Raw genomic sequence first — 22,699 nt, forward strand, 5'->3', positions numbered from 1 at the left:
CCTCGGTCGCGCAATTCCCTCCTCCTCAAGCTGCATCCCTGCGAATCGCTCTTAAATCACCCACCTTGTGAGGGACAGTAAGTGAATTCGAAAAGCCCATTTCTTTGGGGTTCCAGGTGAACAGATGCTCCTCTAGAGTTTCAGCCAGTACTCCTTATACAAAGCACAATTCCCCTCTGTCTCCCCCACCACAGGAAAGAAACTTTATTCCAGGCCCCATGTCACCTCTCTACTGCTGCAGGGATGCACATGACAAAAAAAACGGTTATGTGCATCCCTTTTGAATTGTCACACACAAATCAACAACAACAAAAAAAAACATCAGTTGTCACCAGCCTCCTGGGAGCGGTCATGTGACCATTTGCTGCATCACTTCCTGTTACCAAGGTTGCTGCAGGTGGTACCAGAGGCCCAGTTGGTTATGGTGAAGTACAGGACTCCATAAACTCTGAAGGAGGTTTCTCCTCCCCCCATGAACCTGGCCCAGTGCTTATAGCTACAAGGGCTGACCGATTTCCACCAGTGGGTGTGGAAGGCAGCTCCTCTGGTGGTCTTTGTACAACCTAAAATAGTTGTCCTTTTCCGTAAGACCCCCAACCCTTCCTCCAGCAAAACAGCACACCAGCTTACTTCAGAAGCTGTTCAGTAAAGAAAGATCTTGGCATCCATAATACCTAAAGGGCAGTTTCTCTTCAATACCCCTTAGCCTTAGTAGGACTCCTTCAATGTGCAGGAAGACCCTTCTGCCTCAGAAATATAGAAACTTAGCCCCATATCCTCTTAAGAAAGGGTTTCTACAGTGTGAACAGGTTCTCTCTATGAGGCCCCAGACTGTGCAGTTACTATTTCCATTCTTACTTCAAGTAGTGAGCCAACTGCAAACACCTCAAGATTAGGGGGACTGCATTTGCAAGACAGGTCTTTAGAAGCAAAGCATGATTGTCAAAGAAAAAAAAACTGAAACTCCAAAAGAACCCATTTATTTTTTAAAATACTGTCAAATTTTACAGATTTATGTTCTGGATTAAAGATCTTGATCTCCTCACGGCAACCAGCAGCAGAGCACAGACCACAAGTATTGTATAGACAGCCACGGCCATCAGCCCATAGCTGAAGAACTGGGGCACTGGGGAAAGAGAACAAGATAAGGGTCAGAGATCATTAGAGGCTCTTAGCAGCTGCAATACCAAGTCTCACCTTCATTGGAGGAGACCACTGTGTCCAGAACTGGGAGCTCCGAGTCCACCACGATCACTTCCCCACTGGACACTAGGACAGTTTCTTTGGAGGAGTCCTTCCGCATGGGATCAACAGTTCGTTCTACAGAGAAGACATTAATAAACCTCAGTTCCATGCTAGACATGCAACACCAAAAAGTCATAGGCCTTTACTGGAGGCTACATGGTTATCACATTTTCATTGGCAGATTAACTCACTTCTTCTGCCACAGGTGGGCACACAGCGGTCAGTAGCAGTCGGCTGGCACACTGCTGCACTACAGTGGATGAACACCTGGAGAGAGCACAGCAAGGGTCACTGCACAGCCCAGGACCAGCCACCACCTCCTTCCCCACAAGCTGCTCCCTACCTTCTCCATCAGAGGCACCTGAGAGGCAGGATCCACAAAAGTGAACATCTGAATCATGAAGCGCTGGTAGTGCGTTGGGTACGGCAGCCCTGAGGAGCCACCCACAGGGATCAAGGTGGTCTGGTAGTTGTCACCTCCGTAGGGACACCTGCAAGGACAGCAACAGGGAGGGTGAGCCCTGCCACAAGGGGACACTACTGAGACAAGCCAGTCGGAGCCACAGGGGTCAGATTACCCAGCAACCAGAAGGCTCCAGCTGGGCTGGCTGAGAGGACTGGGAGTGGAAGTGGCCCAGCAGTCCCCCAGGGTCAGGACAATGTTGGGGTCAGTCCTGCTCAAGATGTGGACCTCCACATACACAGGATCCCGCAGCACCTTGGTCACAGGGTAGTCCAGGTCACTGTAGTAGGAGTCATACAGCTCTCCTGAGGACAAGAGCAGCAGCGGGGTTCAGCAGAAGCCCCACACACTCGGCTCACACAGCCCAAGGCCTGACAGCTACCTCTTGCAATCCTGAGCTCCACACGGAGAGGTCCTGGAGACACTGCCGGAAGGGGTGGGGAGACCGTGTAGACCACAGCCCGCACTGGAACAAGGTCATCGTCTGCATACCTGCACTGGAAGAACAGCCTGGAGAGAGAGAAGCAGGCAGTCATGGGATCCAGCAAGACCAGAGCACTCTGGGAAGCAGCAGCTGCTCACTCACTTGTAGAAACTGTCCCTTGTGATGGAGCCAGCAGGTCCCCCAATCACAGCAAATGTTGAGGACATCATGTTCTCATACACCACAGCACCACCTTCAATCTGGAGGAAGGACACATGAACAAGGTCAGGAATCACCACAGGAACAACATCCTCAGCTGAAGGATCAAGCCCCTCACCTTCATGCTGGTGCCACAGGCACTGACTGGGAACTGGAACATGGCAAAGCCAGCAGTGGTGCTAACAGGGCCACAGGGGGCACTCCTGCCCCCCTGCAGGCTGACTGAATCCAGGCTCAGCTGAGGGCTGGTGGCATTCTTGGACACGACCACCACAAACTGGCCATCCCTGGTGCACTGGACAGTCACTGGAGGAAAGATTATGCATATGAAAGCCCATTATCAGATAACATAGCATTACCAGTCCAAAATAAAATAAAAAAAAAAACAACTTACCTTCATAACTGTAATAACAGCGCTGTCTGCCACTCTGGTCAAAGCAGCAGTTTTTAGCTTCACAGTCAGCTTTACTGATAGTTGAGTCTCCACACACCATCTTATCAGTTTCCTTAACCAGGCATTTCTGAACCTGGGCTGAGGACACACCCAGCTGGGCCAACAACAACCACACAAGCCCAGTGGCACTCAGGCTGCTCCTGCATCTCTCCATCATAGAACTCAACAAAGGGATAACAAGCTGGGCAGGCCAGCTGCTTAAGTACTCCTGCGCCCTGAAAGGCCGAGGTCAGCTATTGGGTAATCGCTCAGTACTGGAGCCACAGCTTGGGCAAGAGTGGTGTCAGCCAATCAGACGCCTTGGCCGGACCTTTGCTTCTGCACTGATTGCGCTGATTGTAAAGGACAGAGCTCAGGTGTGTCCAGTTAGGTCTGTGAGTTCCAAAATCACACTTTATGACACTTTATGCATCATTCTAGCAACAATTAGTTGAGTAACCATAAGCGCTCCATGTACTGTATAGCAAACCTAAGGCCTTCGTGGTCGCTGTGTTTGTGCTGGTCTGCGATTGAAACCGCCAAGCAGTGTGCGGTCACACAGGTCTTTCACAGCGCGATGTAACAAACCCGGGACCGATTATTCTCTCTGGAGCGGATCTGTTGTTTATTGTAGGCACTCCAGAGTTTCTAGAGTGAAAAGCCAGTGGCACAGTGCAGCTGCAAGAGACAGGAGCTGCAAAGGAAATTGAATGTCTTTATGAGAGGACACTCACAGCAGAACCAGCTTTGGGTGAAAGTGCCTTCTCAATTCAGTTCAATTAATTCAATTCAACTTTATTGTCATTATACTTACACAGGTGCATAGTATAATGAAAAGTGTTTCTCATGAGTCACTCAGGTGCAGTATATAAATAGGACAGAAGATAAGACAATAGACAGTAACACAATAATAATAACAGTGTAATAACATAACATAAATAACATGTAATCAAAACTGTGCAAAATTCCACAAACAGAGAAAATATAACAGGACAAAAACATTGCAAGGTAATTCTTGGAACAGTGCAAAAATAGTAAGGTGATGAATAAATATTACGACTGATACAGTTTTACTGAGCTATCGAAGGGACAGTACAATTTTGGCTTACATGTGTGTGTAGTGGTGTTGGAGTACAGTCCTTGTGGGTACAGGAGGACGTTAGGAGAGATCATAATATGATGGGAGGGAGTGGGGACGTCACCAACTTGACTGCTCTGGGGAAGAAGCTATTTTGGAGTCTAGTTGTGTGTGACTGGAGTGACCGGAACCTTCTGCAAGATGGTAGGGGAACAAACAAGCTATGACTGGGGTGAGTGGGGTCAGACATAATTTTGGTGGCTTTTTTCAGACTCCAGGTGTTGTAGATTTCCTGGATGCTAAGGCTCCAGGAAATCTAGGCTTGATTCTCAATTTATCAATCAATCAATCGTCTTCCGAAATTTAATTGCAATGTATTTAGGGCACCTGAGCAGTTAGTCGGCTATGCGGAGAACTGCATCCAAAACCCTGCTGTAACAAAGAATCCACGGGCAGCCTCTCAACTCCACCGCCCACTACAGTCGCTAGAGGGCGACAGTGTCAGCTGTGCTGGGCGGTTCCTTCTGCGGGCAGTGGGCTGGGTGTCCTCTGTCCGCGCCCTGGCGCGCGCAGTTCAGCAGAGAGACCCCCCTACCTCCTGGCTGTGCGCCCCATTTCCCCATTACCTTGCTTCAGGTAGAGGTGCTTTAAACAGCCCACGTGATATAAAGGCTGTAGTATTATGACCACTATATTAGATCGCGCTGAATTGAGCTGGTTCTTCCAAGCGATCCACCGCGCTATTGTCAGCTGTAGGGATGACGTGATCGCCGGAAGTGCTCGAACTGAACACAATACCAGGACAACAAGGTGCCTCGGAAGAGTACGGGTACCTTGGGACCGGCTGGTCACCCTCGCAGAACTCCCCCTTTACCCATCAAACCACTGTAAGGTAGAAAGTGGTTTGGCAAATGACATGACATAATTATAACAACAATAATAATTAAACATGGATTTACAGATGCGCGATGCACATTTTGATCAACACGGGCAACAGTGCCCAGTATATCACGCGGTCCCAAAGCGTTAAAACGGCTCTTTTTAACAGTCGCGCTAACTTTTCTCACCGACAGCTCCATACGTATAGGAAACGCATGTCTCGGGTGAAGTTATGAGGCCCACGTTAATGTGATGACGGCCGCGCTCCGTGGCGGCGCTTTTTGTCCTGGCTGGTATCCGTCCCGCGCTCCACCCCACCCGTAACTCCAGTACAACCATCGCCAGGCGAGTGAGCGGCGGGGAGAGACGAAGCTTGCTCGTGTAGGCTTCTGGAGGATCGAGGGCAGGGTTTCCTTGTTGCCAGAACTAGCTGCTTTTGGGATGTGGAGGGAAGGCGATTAGCGTTGGGGACTCCCGGAGGAGGACTGATAATTGTCTTCATCATTCTGTTCCGATATATGCCACTGAGAGCTGGTGTGTGGGGAGAGCACTGGCGCACTATGGCTGCTGGCGCATCATCCAGGAGGGGCTGCACACTGTTGGTGGTGGAGGGGATCCCCATTACCTGTAAAGCACTTTGAGTGGAGCGTCCAGAAAAGAACTATAGAAGTGGAATGAATTATTCTTATTCTTTTAGCAAGTTAGTCTGCATGGACAGACGGGTGTTTTTATTGGAGTAGCGCAGCTTGCAGCGGGTACAAACTGCGAACCTTCCTCAAACGTATTCTATTGGAAAGACCACTGTGTGCACTAAGAAACGCAAAAGCGCTTTCACCAAGCGAGGCCTTTAAAGGAAAGCCCGGAGCTCTGGAGTTTACTGTGGGTACAAAAACAAACTGTTCTCGGCTGCTGTAAGATTGACCTCTTCCCATACTGGCGGTACAGGAGCTGCCGAGTTGCTATTAGCAATTACTATCTGTAAATCGGAACTGCTTACAAGAAAGAAAAAGACCGTCTACTACAGTGTGGGACTTCGCAGATGACATAACCCAGCTGTCTGACCTGCGCGATCGGTTTCTATTGCAGGGTGTTAAATTGAGTTTTTTCACTGGCATGCTATTGCTGTTCTGGCCACCTGGGGTCCCCGTTGCACCAGAAGAACCCGCCTCGGGCTTTCCTCTCCTTCCAGCGGCGCGGCTGAGCCGACATCCTGCAGAGAGGCGCGCACTCAGCGCCTCTGCGTGACGTCACGGAGCTCAGCCGCTCCCGGACCTCCTCTGAGCCTCCAGCTCGGCTCTGAGAAGGGAAGCTGACCGGCACTGGTTACACAAAAGGGGGAGGGCAGGTCTCCAGCAAACCTGCCAACTGTACCGTTTTTGCTTTTCTTTTTTATTGCATTTCTAACAAATGAATGGAGATAAAACACTCTACTTTACAATACAAAAGTACATCTTCAGTGCCTTGCGGTCATTAGCTTCCCTGCAGCACATTTAGCTCTGAGAAGTTCTCTAGAAGTCACAAACAGCAGGAATCCTCATAAGCAATCATGTTATAAGCAGGTGTGTGTTCCTCAATGTCTGACATTGCATATCGGCTACGACTTCAGTTAACTCTGACTCGAGGTCCAGACTGCCAGCTCCTAGAGCTGCTGTTTAAACAGGCTCTGTGCTCTTGCTGTATGGGATTGTACAATAGCCTCAGAAGGCCTCCTGTTGGCTAATCTGTTCAGAGTCTCGGGCCAGAGCGCCGTTTTCTACAGAGGAGAAAGGTACAGATGGAGTTCTTTGTGTGCCTGAATGACTCTGGAAGGGTTGTTGCCCTTTGTATGAAGTATGACCTCTTAACCGCAACCAGCCCTTCCTGTCTCACAGGTTCACGCTGCACCAGAGTGTGGGAGAGGAAAGGCTCTGAAAAATCCATGGCCTTCTTATTTTCTCACCTATTTTATTTCTGGGATATTTGCAATAGAGACGTCCATTCCAGACAATCCTCATAACCCAACGTACACTCACCAGCTCACATGGTCATGAAGATGTAAAATAGCAGACAGGATGGGCACACAGGCTGGTTGTACGCATTGTGTGATGGCTTCCTTTCCCTCTCTGCTTGTTTCTAGGCATTTCTAGTCTTCACATAGTTGTCTGAAACAGAAATTTGTCCGAGCAGAGTTTCAGAATCATCTGAAGCCGATTCACAGAAGACCTAACCCCCAGACACCCACCGAGAACCGGAAGGAGACGCCTGGTTTTTGCTAAAGCCTGGTGAAACCTCTGGGGGACCTGACTGTGAGCCTGGCCTTGGCATCCAGGACAGCGAACACCGGATAGACCTTCTCCAGGAAGGAGTTGGAGAAGGTGTAGATGTGGCACTGGGTCTCTGCATTGTAGAAGGACACCTGGCCTTCCTCATAGTCTAGGTAGACGCCCATCACCTGCGGCAGCAGCGAGAGAGGGAGCTCTGTGGGGGGCTCTGTGCAGGCCCTGAAAGTCCTCGTGCTGCACCAAAGCAGCCAGTAGCCTCCCTGGGGGTGCGTGGTCACGCGGCCCTTCCTCTTAGAGGAGGAGGAGGTCACCCCCAGTTTCCAGCCTCCGCTGTTTGGAAGGTCCACCTCCCAGTAGTGTCGCCCAGAGGAGAAGCCCTCCCAGGCCAGGACACATGGAGTGCTGTCGAAGCGCTGAGGCCCGTCGGGAGCACTGCCCTCCAAGTCTCCCAGCTCCACCGTCTTGTTCTCCTCGGAGAGGACGAGCCAGGAGTGGCTGGTCTTGGGATCTAGCTCCACTTCGGCTGGGATAACATACAACAGGCACTGAACTTCAGGCATTGGAGTTACCTTCCAAAATACACACCAAAATAACAGCAGGACCCCCTCCCCATTGGTCATACACAAGTGTAATCGGCCAAAAAAAGCAAATGCCTTTTATGGTGTGACAGATACAGCATTCAACAGCTCATGGGCACACCTAGACTCAACAGCTCACAGTCTCACACACACTCAACAGCTCACAGTCACAACTACGCTCAGAGCTTTTCCTATAGCAAGAAGAGTGAGGAAGTATAAGCAATATATTTTCTAGACACCTGAGTCAATCGTCCAGAGGTGCTGACTATTAATTACCTTTATAATGCAATGACTGAGATCTCAAAGAAAATCCAATTAGAATTACTTGGATTCTTTATGAAAAAATACCACCATTAAGTATTATTGAATACCTTTCTCCTGAGAGTTTTACACACATTTCTTTTCTTTTTGCTGTGCTTTCTTATAGTTCTACTATGATGAAACCCCCTAACCCTTGGAAACCCACTGTTATGGATCAGCAGTGCAGTGTAGTACAATCGGAGGCATTCGCAAGGGAAAATCCCGACAGCATTCAGTGTGAAGAAAAGTGTCGAAAGGCTGATAAAACTCAGTGAAACACAGTAAACCCAGGTAAAATGCACAAGGAGGCCACAGTAATGGGCCATGAGGACCAGCCTGTGCCAGTCGCTGTAATGTTATTGCAGTGGACGATGCTGCACCAGCAGTGAATCAGACAGTACCTGCAGCGCTGCAGATCCACGTCCAGACTGAAAAAACAAAACAAAACAGGAAGGCACTTCTTAAACAAGCGTGTTACAGCTTCATGAGGTTTCCCCAACCGTCCCCATGACAGCCCTTGTGTGTTGTACAGAGTAGCTCAGTCATTACCTGAGTGGGGGATGTATCTTGGCGTACCTGTTTCACAACAGGGAACACAAAAACAGATCAATCAGACAAGTCAGGTCCAAAAACAGATCAATCAGACAAGTCAAGGCAAAGCACAAAGCAGTTTGTTATCGGAATCACTGCAAACACTTCCTGTACAAGGCCAAACTTTGGTGCCTTCTGGGTACATTCCTGCGGACAGCGCTCTGTCCCAGGTTTTTCTCTCTATACCAGCCAGTCTCATGGGGTCAATTTCGCATTTTTCAATTGACGACTGTTTGTTTTATTATTATTATCGTATCTTTTTTTGGAATCGAATTTCTTGTGCGCTGTTCAATTTCCTATGCGCGCTGATTTCATAACAGCTATAACGGTATATAAACAGTATATACCGAGAAGAGTCTCCCCTTTCTTCTGACCCGGAGGTGTGGGCTGGGAGAAGGACAATGCACTCACCCGTTTTCCAAGCCCTCTGTCTGGCAGACAACCAGAGCTGAGGCACATCCCCCTGTGAGAAGAGAAGGCAGTCAGAGTGACAGGGGAAGGCAGAGTGTTTGGGGCAGGAGTGGACCTGGAATGACTTTGCATCTAGTTGTCCACACTGATTCTTCCTTCTTCCTGAGTGGACTCTGGTTTCTGTAATCTAACTACAGAATCCCTTTTGCAGCATCCTAATGTCCAGGATATTTTGAACACCTTTATAACTCCAGCTTTATATGCATGTTTTAAAATTGAGTTTGGCTTTTGCTACATGTCCTGCAGGGTCCACCTCCTATAAGGCGGATGGCCACTGGACCCTCACCTCCTCTCTGAGCAGGGACCAGGTGATGAACTCCAGAAGAGGAAGGACAGGGGCCAGGCTCCTCTTCCTCAGGCCCTTCTTCAGGATCTGCCTCACCTCCTCCTTAGAGATAGAGTGGACCTGCACAGCACAGACACACCCAGCGTGAGAGAGACTAGCACTAAAGGGGTTCTGTGTTCAAAGACATCCACAGACCGAATCTGGATTTCACAATGACACCATGAGAGGCAGCTCAGCAGTCAGCGCACTGGTTTGGTTCTTGAGTCACCTTTGGATTTCTTTCTCTTAAAGGGGAACTGTGGTTCCCAATTCCCAGACCAGTTATTAAATCTCGATAACAATATAAATTAATTGACGGTGTTGCAAAATTGTGAACTGTGTGAAAGTATTATATGGTCGCTATTGTTGTCACAAACCCCTGATCTTGCCGTGGGCGAGAGTGAGAGTTCCTACGAACTGCAACATGAAACAGCCCTTCCTGCTCACTAGTCACTGTAATGACTAATGTAATGTGATGTACAAGTTGTGCTGCACACATTTCACTGCAGAGATGTTCAGAGTTAACAAGGAAGTAGTATTTGTTGGCAAAACCGTCTAAAATATTTCTACTGGATTAAAAGACATGCATTCTCAAGCCTGCTTGTTTACACAGTTAAAGGGCCACTTCACCAGATGTTTTGTTTTCTCGTTCTGAGTTGCAGACCTCAGGTTGCTGTGCTTATCTGGAATTTTCACCTATTTTGTGATTTGAATTGTTATTGTGTACATTTTACATACATTGTGGTTTGAAATGCACTCATCAATGCCGATTCTTTCTAAGAAGTTGCAGGTCCCCTTTAAGACATTCACAGGGACTCTGCCATCATTGTGTGTGGGACTTTCGAATGTGTGCTGAGGCCCTGAATGCAAGTGCCCTGTTTTTCCATGCCCAAAACCCCACGACCTCTGACCTCTGATGCAGACTGCAGCTCTCGGCCCCAATCCATGATCCTCTGCCGTTTTGTCTCCCTGCTCTGCTTGTCACCCACATCCTTGTGTCCTCCTGCATCTCGGACCTCTGGCCCGGGCTTCTGCGGACAAAGCTGACAGGGGTGGTTCAGTGAAAGATGGGAAGATGGATTTCCAGTTGGACAACACCTACAAGGTCCCGGATCCCTGGAGACCTCAGCCCGTTGTCTCTCACCTTGTCCAGCTCGGCTGCCCACTGCAGGATGAGCCGGCGACTCTCCTCCAGGCTGCGCTGTGTCCCCGGGCTGGTGGTGGCGCCCCCCTCCTGCCCTGGGCCGGGGGTCCTCCTCCCGGCATCCATCCGTCTCCCCCCTCCCTCACTGCCGCACTGCACACATTTGAACAGCCACTGCTTGAAACAGGCTCCTCTGGCCCCTGAGCTCTCCTGCCTCCTGCTGCCCATCTCCGTCGCAGTCCTGCCCAACATTCCCTCTAATTTTTAATGCCTTGTGTGCGCAAAAATCTAATGTTGTGCCAATTTTTTTCCCCAGTGACAAAAACTTCTGCACACTAAATTAAGTAAAATTGTAAAGCTGAAATTATTTTTTGCAAATATAGTCACTCTCATAGAAGCATCGAGATCCAAAAGACTGGGACGGAGATTCAACGAGCCCAGTCATGGAGACCGAGTGTGGAGCGAGCATGAGCAGGGAGGTACGAGACGACGAGAGCACAGATATCGATGATCGAATAGCAGTAATAACGCACACAGCCAAGTCGGGCCTCTCGCAGCCAGTCTCATGGGGTCAATTTCGCATTTTTCAATGGACGGCCGTGTTTGTTTTATTATTATCGTATCTGTTTTGGAATTTAATTTCTTGTGCGCTGTTCAATTTCCTATGTGCGCTGATTTCATAACAGCTTAGAGGGAACATTGGTCCTGACCCCTCCTCCCGTGTCTCCCTCTGCCTCTCAGCATGGCCCCTCCTGCTCCCTGAGCTCTGCGTTTCAGCCCCACAGCTAACTTCTTCAATTCCGCCTTAATAATATTAATTCCTGACACCTATATAGCACTTTTCTGGATGCTCCACTCAAAGCGCTTTACAGGTAATAGGGATCCCCTCCCCCACCACCATCTGTGCTCTCGTCGTCTCGTACCTCCCTGCTCATGCTTGCTCCACACTCAGTCTCCACGACTGGGCTCGTTGAATCGCCGTTCCGGTCTTTTGGATCTCTATGCTTCTATGAGAGTGACTATATTAACAAAAATAATTTCAGGTTTACAATTTTACTCACACTCAATTTAGTGCGCACAAGTTTTTGTCACTGGGGAAAAAACAGTGTGCAGCCCTACCTGGATGATGCAACGGCAGCCATAGTGCACCAGCAGTCTCCCCACACACCAGCTCTCAGTGGGGAGGAGAACAGAGTGATGAAGCCAGTTCAGAGAGGGGGATTATTAGGAGGCCATGATTGGTAAAGGCCAGGGGGAAATTTGGCCAGGACGCCGGTGTAACGGCCCTACTCTTTTTGAGAAATGCCCTAGAATTTTTCATGTACTCAGAGAGTGAGGACCCATGTTTTATGTCTCAGACAAAGGAAGGTTCCTTTTTACGGTAGGTGTCCCTGTCACTATTCTGGGGCATTAGAACCCAAACAGACTACAGGGTGAGCACCCCCTGCTGGTCCCACTAACACCTCTTCCAGCAGCAACCTTTCCCAGGAAGTCTCCCATCCAGGTACTGACCAGGCTCACACCTGCTGAGCTTCAGTGGGGCTGCAGATGTCTTATCACATGACAACTCCCTTGCTCATGCAGTGGTTTGAAATCTTCACTATTTTGAGAATGGAAAGACGGTTCAGATCAAGGAAGGAAATAAGGCTTTAAAATAAGGTCCAGGAAACTAAAAGAGAGCTGTGCAGGAGGTCCAGGAGTCAGCAGGACCTGGAAGTCCAGACACAGATCACTGTCCCCACCACTACTGGCCATTAAACCGCCCACACTTGTTTCTGACCCAGACGCCCTCCCCCTCCCTCTGTCTTCCTCTCCACACCTTGCACACCTGCTCCACGTCCTGGGCCAGCTGTGTGATAACCTTCACACACTCCTCCAGGCTGCGCAGTGCATCCAGGCTGGGCGACTGAGAACAAAGAACCACGAGGGAGTGGATTACAGCCCTGTCCTGGCCAGTGGATTACAGCCCTCCCCTGGCCAGTTGACTACAGCCTGGTCCTGGCCAGTGGATTACGGCCCTGCCCTGGCCAGTGGATTACGGCCCTCCTCTGTCCGGCGAATTACAGTCCTGCCCTGTCCAGTGCATTACAGCCCTACTCTATCCAGTGGATTACAGCCCTGGCCTGGCCAGTGGATTACAGCCCCGCTCTGGGATTGCCGGGGATTCGGAGGTGGGGACCAATAACCTCCTCAGCTCTCCATTAGAAGACTTAATTAAGAGATTTTCAAGGACTTGATCAATTAAGCAATTAAGGCTCAATTAAAGTTCTTATTTGCTGCCTGATTAAGGCAGGTGCCCCACAACCCAGGACAGTTTCTCCTAAAAATAAAACCCTTCCCAGATACCCTGCAGTTAATTATACACTGCAGACAGAAAGAAACTATCTACCTTGCCGTCCAGGTTCGGTTTGACCCAGGGCTCTGACCCGTTTGCCATGGCTCTCTCCAGCTGCTCGCTGGTCATGCGGCAGGGCACGCTGCTGACCACGGTCAAGTGCTCGTTCAGAGCTCTGAGCGAGTCTGCAGAGTAAGAGAGATGCCGACCCTTAAACACCTTTTACTTAATTCTTCAAGTTTGTTCATGAGGTCGTGTGCACATTGGCGCCCTGCTGTGGGCGGAGCCTGTCCGCGCAGACTGTGTCTCCTGCGGGACCAAGACCGACACGCCAACTGTGTATAACATCATCATCGCACCATGGCGACATCGGACAAAATTCTATCGGTCAATTGCAACAAACAGAGCAGCGTGCTAACTCCTAACGCAGCTCCGTGCTAAACCAGTGTGCAACCTTAAGACTAATTGCAACGAACGTGACCGCTCAAATTTGTCCGCGGCACAGTACTAAACCAGTTCTCAATTGCAACAAACCCAAGGTAGGAGCCCTCTGGAGGACAGATGCGAGACATTACCCCTGCCTCTCCCCACGATCTTCCTGGCCATGTTCACCACCGCTATAGATCAGCGACAGGAAGCTCATCTCCTCACGTGGACACTCTGGGACGGGACTCGGAGCTCACTTCCTCCTGTGGACACTCTGAGACGGGACACGGATGGACAGAACTAGGCTCAGAGACGATCCGCGTGGAGTTCAGCTCCGAGGCGGCGCTGGGGCGAGGACGCCGCCTCAGGCCACTCCGAGACAGAAATACCAACGGCCCCACAGAGGATCAAGGAAGTCAGAAGTATTTACAAAAAAATCCGGTTATTATAGTGACAGGAATCGTTCAGCCGAAGACGTTCGATTATTGCGATTAAGTCATAAAAACATTCATAAAAGTGTACAGCCCGTAATCATATATCTAAGAGTTTATGACACGACACGTTTTCAGTGCTATACATACAGGTAACCAGGTCACCAGTGAGAAATGAATACCGATGTTTGAAATAACACGAACTAGTGAAGAGCTTCGAGTTTTGTATTTATTTTTTCACAGCTATATTTAGCTGTAGAATGTGAATCTTGTTTCCGAAACATTTGACTGAGTGAACGAAACGGTGAATCGATCAATATTGACACGAAATGTCGTTGCAGCGGCACAGCGCTAATTCGAGTTAGCGTTATAAATAAAATGGTAAAAGAGCACGTTTTCTAACACACAGCACGTCGTTTTAACTGCATGTCACCAGAAACACGTCGTGTGAAGTCTGCGGTGGCTTCTAGCACAACATTTAGTCAATACTTTTTTGTAGATCGTGAAAGAAGTTTTCGACGTGGATGTTTTCCTCGGATTTCAATATATCCATATCATAAAAGGTGAACAACACGCAATGTTAAAGGTATGTAGGTGGAATGTATTTTATTACATTTAGTTATGAATAAGATAAAGTTGCGCAACTATCGTAAATACCCTGAAACCTTGGCTGCCAGACCTTCATAGTTATGAGGACAGTGTTTGTTTTTTAAAAAAATCGCTGTATAGTTTCCTAGAACTGGCCATAGCCAGCTGGGAAAGATACACGACCCGATACAAGTAGTCCGGGCCTTTTTATGAGAGCATTTTCTCCGATTTCCTCTCAAATGTAGTCATACTTAAAGGCTGCCGTACACAGCGCCACAGGCGGACGTGATTTCGCTGTGTTTCATTTGTTTGGCGCGATAAACCCGAAGACGGAGACGGAAACGCGGTTTTTAAACCAAATCTTGAAGATGGAACCACACCTCCCAAGTACATCTCGTTCGAGCAGCTCAAAAGCCAGAATCCATCCCATTTAACAAGCGAATGTAGCCGAATCACTTATCTCACTTGTTATCATTTACACCTTCACGAAGCTAAAGCTGTGTACTGCTCTGCTAGCAACTATAATATTCAGAATTATTACATAGTACGTCAGTACTGCGCAGGAGATGCATTAGGAACGGGTCCGACGCGGTGCTGGTTACAGCTGTAAATCGTGTACCACCCAGGCCTTCGAAATCAATGATGGCAAACGAGTGGGAAAAAAAGCCTCTCACCTTTCCGGTCTTCGTCGTCGTCTTCGCTTAGCCGAAACCGGCTTTCATTTCTACCGCTGCACCGAGACGACTTTCGACCTGCGCCGCTGGGTGCGTCCTCGTTAACGCGACAGCACTGATCTAAGCTTTAACGACACCCAAGCGCTTATTATCCGCGTTAACATTGACCTTCGCCCCTCTATGGTATGAAATGCAGAGTAACGCATAAGGCCTCCATTGGTTGTGAGAGCCGCCTTACCAGCACAGTGACGTCACCGCCCTTTGACTCAAGCGGCTGGGTCCCTGTTGAGTGAGGCCGGAGGCCCGGGTTCGAGTCCCCGACGGAGGGGGGCCGACCTGAAGTGGTAGCGGCGAGGGCGCATACCCACGTGAACCCCTGACCATTATAGCAGTAAACACCAGTACAGTACCTTGTTATAGGGTGTAAATGTTTATAAGGCCCATGATAATGTCTTGTAAAAACTATAGAAGATTATGCTGTGGATCTGCAAGAGGCATTTTATAATCCTTTTTTAAACTCACCAGCTGGGACATGACAGTTTAATATCACCCTTTGAAAGTTAAGGCAGAGGAGAACAAACCACTCTGCATACATTTGTGGTATAGTTTTACAGTGACACTCCAACTTACACATAATAGTCTTAAACACACCTGTCTAGGGGCAAGACTTTACTCACTTTGGACTTTTAGACTCCAGAGCACATCATCTGGAGTGAGAGGGAGGAATAGGCTTGGAGTGGACACAATCACCTTTGTCCCAAAAAACAAAAGCTGATAGCACATTCCATGAGATACTGGAGTATCACAGCTCCAACCCAGAATTCAGTATCGATTGGATATGTTCTCTTCCGCAGCGTTCTGCGTGTAAGAAAACGGGTTCCTTCCCTCAGTCCTTATTCCTTCTACAAAGTTTTCAAAGCCTAGAAACCTGGTCGTCTTTAAAATGGGAATTGTGTCTAACTGACGTACAGCGCAAGTACAACACGTTTGATTTAGGATGCTGGGTACATATGCTGAAGCCTTTTACGTCGAGTTCACATACTGCTTTCCCAACGAAGTATTGGCGGTGCCCGTTTCTCCTCTTCGCGGAATAGGGGACCTTGGGAGATGCGAGAGTTGAGCAATTCATCCATTGCCTTAAAGGCATGGAGGGGCTCTCGTTCTGGCAGCCGACATCAAAGAACTCCTGCCTGTGGCGCCGTTTTCAAACCTGTACGATCCGATACGTCACAGCTCAGGCTGCTCCCGTTTCCTGAAGAGAGCCCTGCTTTTCCCGGGAAGAACGCAGACGCTGGACTCGGTCACTCCCAGTGTATTTTTACTATTGATTTCAGTTGCTATGCTACAGTCTGGGAGAAGCAATACCGAACTGACACTTTCTACTCAACTGCTTGCTTGAGCAGCTGAGCACCCTCCGTGTGCAGAAGCAGGCATCCTAGACAGTACTGCATTCACACCCAACCCACACAACTCCCCTTAGGAAAGAAGCAGCTCCGTACAAGAGACACTTTGCAAGCCAGTTTATTCCTCATTCACAGCAAGTCAGTTCATGGGTTTGTGTTGCTTTCTCCTGTGCAGGACTGTCCCCAGCAGAGCAGCACAGACCAGCCCCACAGCAGTCACCACACCAGCCAGGATCACAGCCTCCACAGGCAGGCCTGGAAAGAAAGCACAGAGGAGCCTCAGCAAGTGGGCACTGCTACAGAGAGGGGCCAGCTGACACGACAGCACCTCCTGCCAGTACCTGTGGCTTTGTCCTCCTCTGCTCTTAGCTGGGAGCTCCGGCCTTCTGCCTCCACTGGCCTCTCAGCAACCTGCTCTTGCAGCACAAACACGGGACCCACAGTGGCATCAGCTTCCCACTCAGGAGCTGCAACAAGAGCAGGACAACTTGACCCCCACTACCCTGAGGAGATCCATGCCATGAGTGGCAGAGGAAGGGTGCCTTACCCCCTGTAGAAGCCAGGTCCCTCCTGCTCCTGCCACCCCAATACCTGGATCGTACACTTGGCACACAGCTGGAGTCACAGCAGCTGCAGACCTGGTCACTCCCATCCACTGATCTCCACCTACAGCAGGGACACAGGGTCAGAGCAGCTCCCTCACCTGAGCACCAGCTGGACACAGCAGCCCCCTGCCTCCTCACTGACCTGCTGCCCTCAGTGTAGCAGTCCTTGTTCAGGGAGTCCACACTCTGGGAAGCAGGAGTCACCTTCAGGTGGCAGGTGATGTAGATCTGCCAAGAGCACGAGTGGATCAAGCTACACCCAGGCCTCCATCTTGGGCTTGTAATGGACATGCTGTTTTAAGAACCTTCTGCTTTCATGGGTATCAGGATCAAGTACTCACTGAGCTCCTGGCATCCTGATAGAACCTGAAGGCATCCAGCTTCATCTGCAGCTTGGTGTCCTGGGTTCTTGGCATGAACTGCGAGCTGGAGCCTGTGGATTTGGCATCAGTCAGGCACCTGAAAGGAGAGAAGGCAGTGTAGAACTGGAGAGACGGCAGGCAGTGTTCACTAGCTCAAGCCACCCGAGGGCACACCCACCCTTTGTTCTCAATGAAGGAGTAGCTGGGGGTGGAGGTCTGGTCAGGGACCAAGGTGGCCACGCAGCTGTCCACAAAGAGCCGCAGAGGCTGGTGGTTGGCCTGGGTGACGGAGGCTTCGATGTTCAGGACGTCCCCCAGGTAGAACACATTGGAGGACCTCTGGGAGCTCCAGTCATCTGGATGAGAAGGGAACCCCAATCTCAAGCACAGATCCCATTGATCCAACTGCACTGGCTGTACAGTCACACCGTGCTTCATCTCAGGGGAGACCTACCACTCATGAGGCTCAGGGAGAAGTCCAGCAGATCCTCAGCAGACTTGGTGGAGGTGTAGGGGACCCAGGTGGGCTTCAGGGCATTGCTGCTCACATTGTGGAGCCTAGCAGACAGGAGGCAGGCGTCAGCAGGGAGTCAAGCTCCAGGCAGGCAGCCCTGCTGCTCCTCCAGGACTCACCTCATGTAGTGACACTCGATACCCACAACAGCGCCATTCGTTCTCACTATGGGGGTGTTGGCCAGCGGCTTCGGGGTGTAGTTGAGAGAGAAGCTGTACACCAGTTGCTCGTCCACGGTCTAGACAGATCACAGATCCAGTCACCCAACTGCCGAGAACCCGAAGCTGCCCAACGGCAGAACCACTTACACTCAGCACACTGCGACACGCCTGCAGCTCAGCCTCGAAGATCAGGAGCTGCGCCGCGGTGTCCTGCCGGGTGACCGCACAGTCTCCCAGGCTGAGATCCGAAGCGTTGATCAGCTGCCCGGTGCCGAACAGGTCTGTCTTGACCTGCACCACGATCGTACTCTCCCCGCACTGCGCCGACACAGCCCGGATAACCTGCTGCTTCTGCTGCCGTGGCAGCAGAGGCGAGTCCAGAAAGGCGACCCCCTTGCGCCTGATGCCGGATTGGACGTTAGCGCGGGCGCGCCATTGCGCAGTATCACACAGAACTGCGAGGAACAGCAAGGTCAACAGCCGAAAGGCAAGACCACTAGAAAAGCACATCTTGAAATGAAAACAACTCGCAAAACCACGATGCCTGCTGTTTGCGAGCTCCTTCTTTTTAAAGCCACCGAGACTTTCGCACGTGATGACGTTCAGGTTCGCGGAGTGAAGATTTTCACGAGGACCCGAACTCTGTCAGCTCACACGCAGGAGGACAGGATATTGAATAGACGGCTCATTGTTTACAGTGAATACTTACGGTTAAACACCGGGGTAAAGTTAGCTTGAAGTTCGAAAACGATTTTGGCACCCCTTCAGCGTTTTCACGACACAAGCTATTGGCTTGTGAACAGCATTCCCCTATCCCAGTGCATAGTGCCACATTAAATAGAAGCACGAGAAAAAGAGATTCAGAACGCAAAGCTGTGTCGGTCTTCTGTGTAAACAATCGGTTTGAAAATCATGGGAGCTGTTTTTAATAAGCTGCTGGGTAAAGAATATTTGAATCTTTCTGCTGTCAGTATTGTGAATATAGTTGACCCTTACCTGAATGAAAACAGGACATACAGAAAGGGTTTCAGAAATCAAGCAAAACTTTATTCCCGTGCTTACAGTCTGGGTAATTGGAGACTGCGCTGTTCTGCTTCCTATGGTGATATACGGGCTTTTCGCACGAAGCCGTATTGAGCAGTATTTCTCGCGTTGTGGACGTGTGTTCCAGTTAGTGCGTAATTACGCATCGATGAAAAACCGGAGGTTTAAAAAAAGATAATTAGCTCACTGATAGTTTGATGTAGAGGCTGTGGACATTTCCACAAGTCGTGGTCTTTAAAATGCATTTGGTTTGAAGGCGTTCTGTGCTTCCATTGCGAAGATATGGACAAAAGAATATTCGTGCGTGGTCCACAAAAGTGCTAAAAACGACAATATGAAGGCTGTTAAAACATTCACAATGTACTTGATACACAAAGCAAGTGTTTTCGTAACCCTAGGAGGTTTCGTGAAAGCGCTACAGGCGTGCCAAAATCGTTTTCGAACTTCCGGCTAACTTTCCCCCGGTCAGTTACACTAGGACACTGGCTGTATTTTGCGGTACGTACGTCTAATATTTCCTGTTAGAGCTTTTGCCTGCTGGCCACCAGATGTTGAGAATGATCTGATCAGAGGTGAACTAGTGAGAAAAGATAAGACCTGGTCCGAAAACGTCTCACTTTACATACAGTACATCATAAGATCTCATTATTGCACAAATTATTTCAATGAATTTGCCGACAATGAGATATTTCGTGGCTTTAATGTGTCCCTCTGGTGAGAAGACAAACTCGTAGTGATACAGTATTTCCTTCTCCAGATCTGTGTGCAGTGACGACACGTGTTTTGTCCCCCAGCTGAAATGTTGGTTGTGGGGACTACTGGAGTCCGTCTTCTACAGTGGAAGACACGAATGGCTTTCCATTAAGTCTCCATGATAGCACACACACACACACTGTCATTTGAAATCGATTTAGAGAGCTGGACTGATCTGAAGAGTGTCTATTGGGTTGGACTCCTGCCTAGTGTACATGCAGGGGGAGTTTGCATGTGCAGTTATGCTAGGAACTGGCTCATCTCCACCACTTTTATTGGAGGCGGGCTGTAGAGAACTGGGTGAAAGTCACACTCATCTTGTTCATGCACAGCACTAGTCCCCCAGTTAAATCATGGTTTAATTTTTCCTTTGACAGGTAGCTGAAGGAAAAACTAATTGTAATCAAACTAGAAATGTTTGGCTGCCTGGGTCCTGGTGTGTTGTTCTAAAGAACTAGAACAGGAGGGCATTGGCTGAACTCACTCAGAAGGGAGAGGGAGCAAGTTTGTCAACTTGCGCCCGAGGGCTGGAGAGATGAAAGAGGAATTGGTTATGAGCCCTCTAGGTATTTTTCCCCCCCCAAAGTGCAGTCAATTAGAATCCAGGCCAGTCGAAGGAATATCATTAAGACCACAGACTCCAAGAAAAAGCAGTGGCCAAGAACTAGTGCAAGTACTTGTCTATGAAAGATGGAAAAACACAGCCATTGAAGAGGCTTACAGGGACATCTTCACATAGACACCGAACTACAGCACTTAATGCTGACAGAAGAGGGAAGCATACAAAACAGTACACAAGGGAGTTCAGAACAAGGCCTTTATTCATACTCCAGATTAGGCTTGGTATTCTGGATGTGAGGTCTAGATCTCCACACAGCCACCAACACCAGAGAACAGACCACAAGCACAGTGGAGGCAGCTACTACCAGCAGCCCATAGCTCAGGAACCGGGGTGCTGTGGAGAGAAGAGCTTTAGTGAGGGGTCAGACACAGGGAACAGGATCAGACACTCAGCCTCCATCCCCCCTCCCTCACCTTCAGGATGGGAATCCAGCTGACCCAGAGCTGGAAGCTCAGATCCAACCAGGATCACTTCCCCACTGGACACCAGCACAGTTTCTCTGGAGGAGTCCTCTGCCACTCGAGCAACAGCTCTTCCTGCAAGAGGACAGGACAACAGCATCAGGAAAGGACACACACAGCTGACTGGCACACAACCGCCCTGTCCCCAGAGAACTCACTCCTCCTGCCACAGGTGGGCACACAGCGGTCAGTAGCAGTCGGCTGGCACACTGCTGCACTACAGTGGATGAACACCTGGAGAGAGCACAGCAAGGGTCACTGCACAGCCCAGGACCAGCCACCACCTCCTTCCCCACAAGCTGCTCCCTACCTTCTCCATCAGAGGCACCTGAGAGGCAGGATCCACAAAAGTGAACATCTGAATCATGAAGCGCTGGTAGTGCGTTGGGTACGGCAGCCCTGAGGAGCCACCCACAGGGATCAAGGTGGTCTGGTTGTTGTCACCTCCGTAGGGACACCTGCAAGGACAGCAACAGGGAGGGTGAGCCCTGCCACAAGGGGACACTACTGAGACAAGCCAGTCGGAGCCACAGGGGTCAGATTACCCAGCAACCAGAAGGCTCCAGCTGGGCTGGCTGAGAGGACTGGGAGTGGAAGTGGCCCAGCAGTCCCCCAGGGTCAGGACAATGTTGGGGTCAGTCCTGCTCAAGATGTGGACCTCCACATACACAGGATCCCGCAGCACCTTGGTCACAGGGTAGTCCAGGTCACTGTAGTAGGAGTCATACAGCTCTCCTGAGGACAAGAGCAGCAGCGGGGTTCAGCAGAAGCCCCACACACTCGGCTCACACAGCCCAAGGCCTGACAGCTACCTCTTGCAATCCTGAGCTCCACACGGAGAGGTCCTGGAGACACTGCCGGAAGGGGTGGGGAGACCGTGTAGACCACAGCCCGCACTGGAACAAGGTCATCGTCTGCATACCTGCACTGGAAGAACAGCCTGGAGAGAGAGAAGCAGGCAGTCATGGGATCCAGCAAGACCAGAGCACTCTGGGAAGCAGCAGCTGCTCACTCACTTGTAGAAACTGTCCCTTGTGATGGAGCCAGCAGGTCCCCCAATCACAGCAAATGTTGAGGACATCATGTTCTCATACACCACAGCACCACCTTCAATCTGGAGGAAGGACACATGAACAAGGTCAGGAATCAGCACAGGAACAACATCCTCAGCTGAAGGATCAAGCCCCTCACCTTCATGCTGGTGCCACAGGCACTGACTGGGAACTGGAACATGGCAAAGCCAGCAGTGGTGCCAACAGGGCCACAGGGGGCACTCCTGCCCCCCTGCAGGCTGACTGAATCCAGGCTCAGCTGAGGGCTGGTGGCATTCCTGGACACGACCACCACAAACTGGCCATCCCTGGTGCACTGGACAGTCACTGGAGGAAAGCAAGAGCTGGTAAACCAAGCCTGTTAAGCTCATCATAGAAGGCGCTCAAGAGCCAAAAACCCACCTTCATTCCCATAGTAACAGCGATTTTGGCCGGACGGATCAAAGCAGCAATTATTAGCTTCACAGTCACTTTTACTGATAGTCAAGTTACCACATGCCATCTTGTCACTGTCATTAACCAGGCACTTCTGCACCTGAGCTAAAGAACAATCCAACGATAGCAAAAACAACACAATGTACAACCCCATCCTCCCTCTGCTCATGGATTTCTCCATCGTGAAACTCGCCGAGGAACTGCAGACCAGCGGCGCTCAGCTCCTGAAATACGCGCTGCGCCCTGATCGGCTGAGGGCGGCGATTGGAGGGCTGTAGCGCGCGCACGAGGACTTCGGACACTCAGAGCGTCACCCGAGTCAGCTGATTAATCACGGAGCGTCCTGTTCGACTGGAACGAGCTATCGCGAGGGTTAGACTAATATCTCAACACGATGTGTTTGACCCCTTATTGAGTAATGA

General features: G+C 50.0%; 3 protein-coding genes and 1 pseudogene across 7 annotated transcripts; all 4 read right to left on the reverse strand.

Moving 5' to 3' along the window:
• Positions 1–964: 964 nt before the first annotated feature.
• Positions 965–3,001, reverse strand: LOC107076625 (zona pellucida sperm-binding protein 4-like; annotated as a pseudogene).
• Positions 3,002–5,891: 2,890 nt separating this feature from the next.
• LOC107076624 (E3 ubiquitin-protein ligase TRIM39-like) lies at positions 5,892–14,996 on the reverse strand. 5 transcript variants are annotated; one of them, XM_015340849.2, is made up of 11 exons: positions 14,866–14,996; positions 13,322–13,406; positions 12,801–12,931; positions 12,231–12,317; positions 10,412–10,564; positions 10,179–10,310; positions 9,229–9,348; positions 8,883–8,934; positions 8,430–8,456; positions 8,282–8,308; positions 5,892–7,525 (listed from the first exon to the last, which is right to left on the reverse strand). In XM_015340849.2, the coding sequence occupies exons 2-11, from the start codon at positions 13,350–13,352 to the stop codon at positions 6,993–6,995; spliced, it is 1,293 nt and encodes a 430-aa protein (XP_015196335.2). In that variant the 5' UTR covers positions 13,353–13,406; positions 14,866–14,996; the 3' UTR covers positions 5,892–6,992. The 5 variants fall into 5 exon arrangements, with proteins under 5 accessions (XP_015196335.2, XP_015196336.2, XP_015196334.2 ...); XM_015340850.2 differs by having other exon boundaries at positions 12,240–12,317; positions 13,322–13,446; XM_015340848.2 differs by having other exon boundaries at positions 5,893–7,525; positions 13,322–13,446.
• Positions 14,997–17,187: 2,191 nt separating this feature from the next.
• Positions 17,188–18,453, reverse strand: LOC138233857 (zona pellucida sperm-binding protein 3-like). The gene is made up of 5 exons (XM_069186641.1): positions 18,058–18,453; positions 17,869–17,987; positions 17,690–17,793; positions 17,414–17,591; positions 17,188–17,332 (listed from the first exon to the last, which is right to left on the reverse strand). Exons 1-5 carry the CDS (start codon positions 18,418–18,420, stop codon positions 17,203–17,205), a joined length of 894 nt encoding a protein of 297 aa, XP_069042742.1. The 5' UTR covers positions 18,421–18,453; the 3' UTR covers positions 17,188–17,202.
• Positions 18,454–20,525: 2,072 nt separating this feature from the next.
• LOC138237787 (zona pellucida sperm-binding protein 4-like) lies at positions 20,526–22,344 on the reverse strand. The gene is made up of 9 exons (XM_069187632.1): positions 22,335–22,344; positions 21,982–22,169; positions 21,807–21,904; positions 21,603–21,730; positions 21,336–21,525; positions 21,101–21,248; positions 20,949–21,024; positions 20,743–20,865; positions 20,526–20,662 (listed from the first exon to the last, which is right to left on the reverse strand). Exons 1-9 carry the CDS (start codon positions 22,342–22,344, stop codon positions 20,526–20,528), a joined length of 1,098 nt encoding a protein of 365 aa, XP_069043733.1.
• Positions 22,345–22,699: the final 355 nt, after the last annotated feature.

The sequence above is a fragment of the Lepisosteus oculatus genome, chromosome 3 (genome assembly GCF_040954835.1).
Source record: "Lepisosteus oculatus isolate fLepOcu1 chromosome 3, fLepOcu1.hap2, whole genome shotgun sequence".
NCBI lineage: Eukaryota > Metazoa > Chordata > Actinopteri > Semionotiformes > Lepisosteidae > Lepisosteus > Lepisosteus oculatus.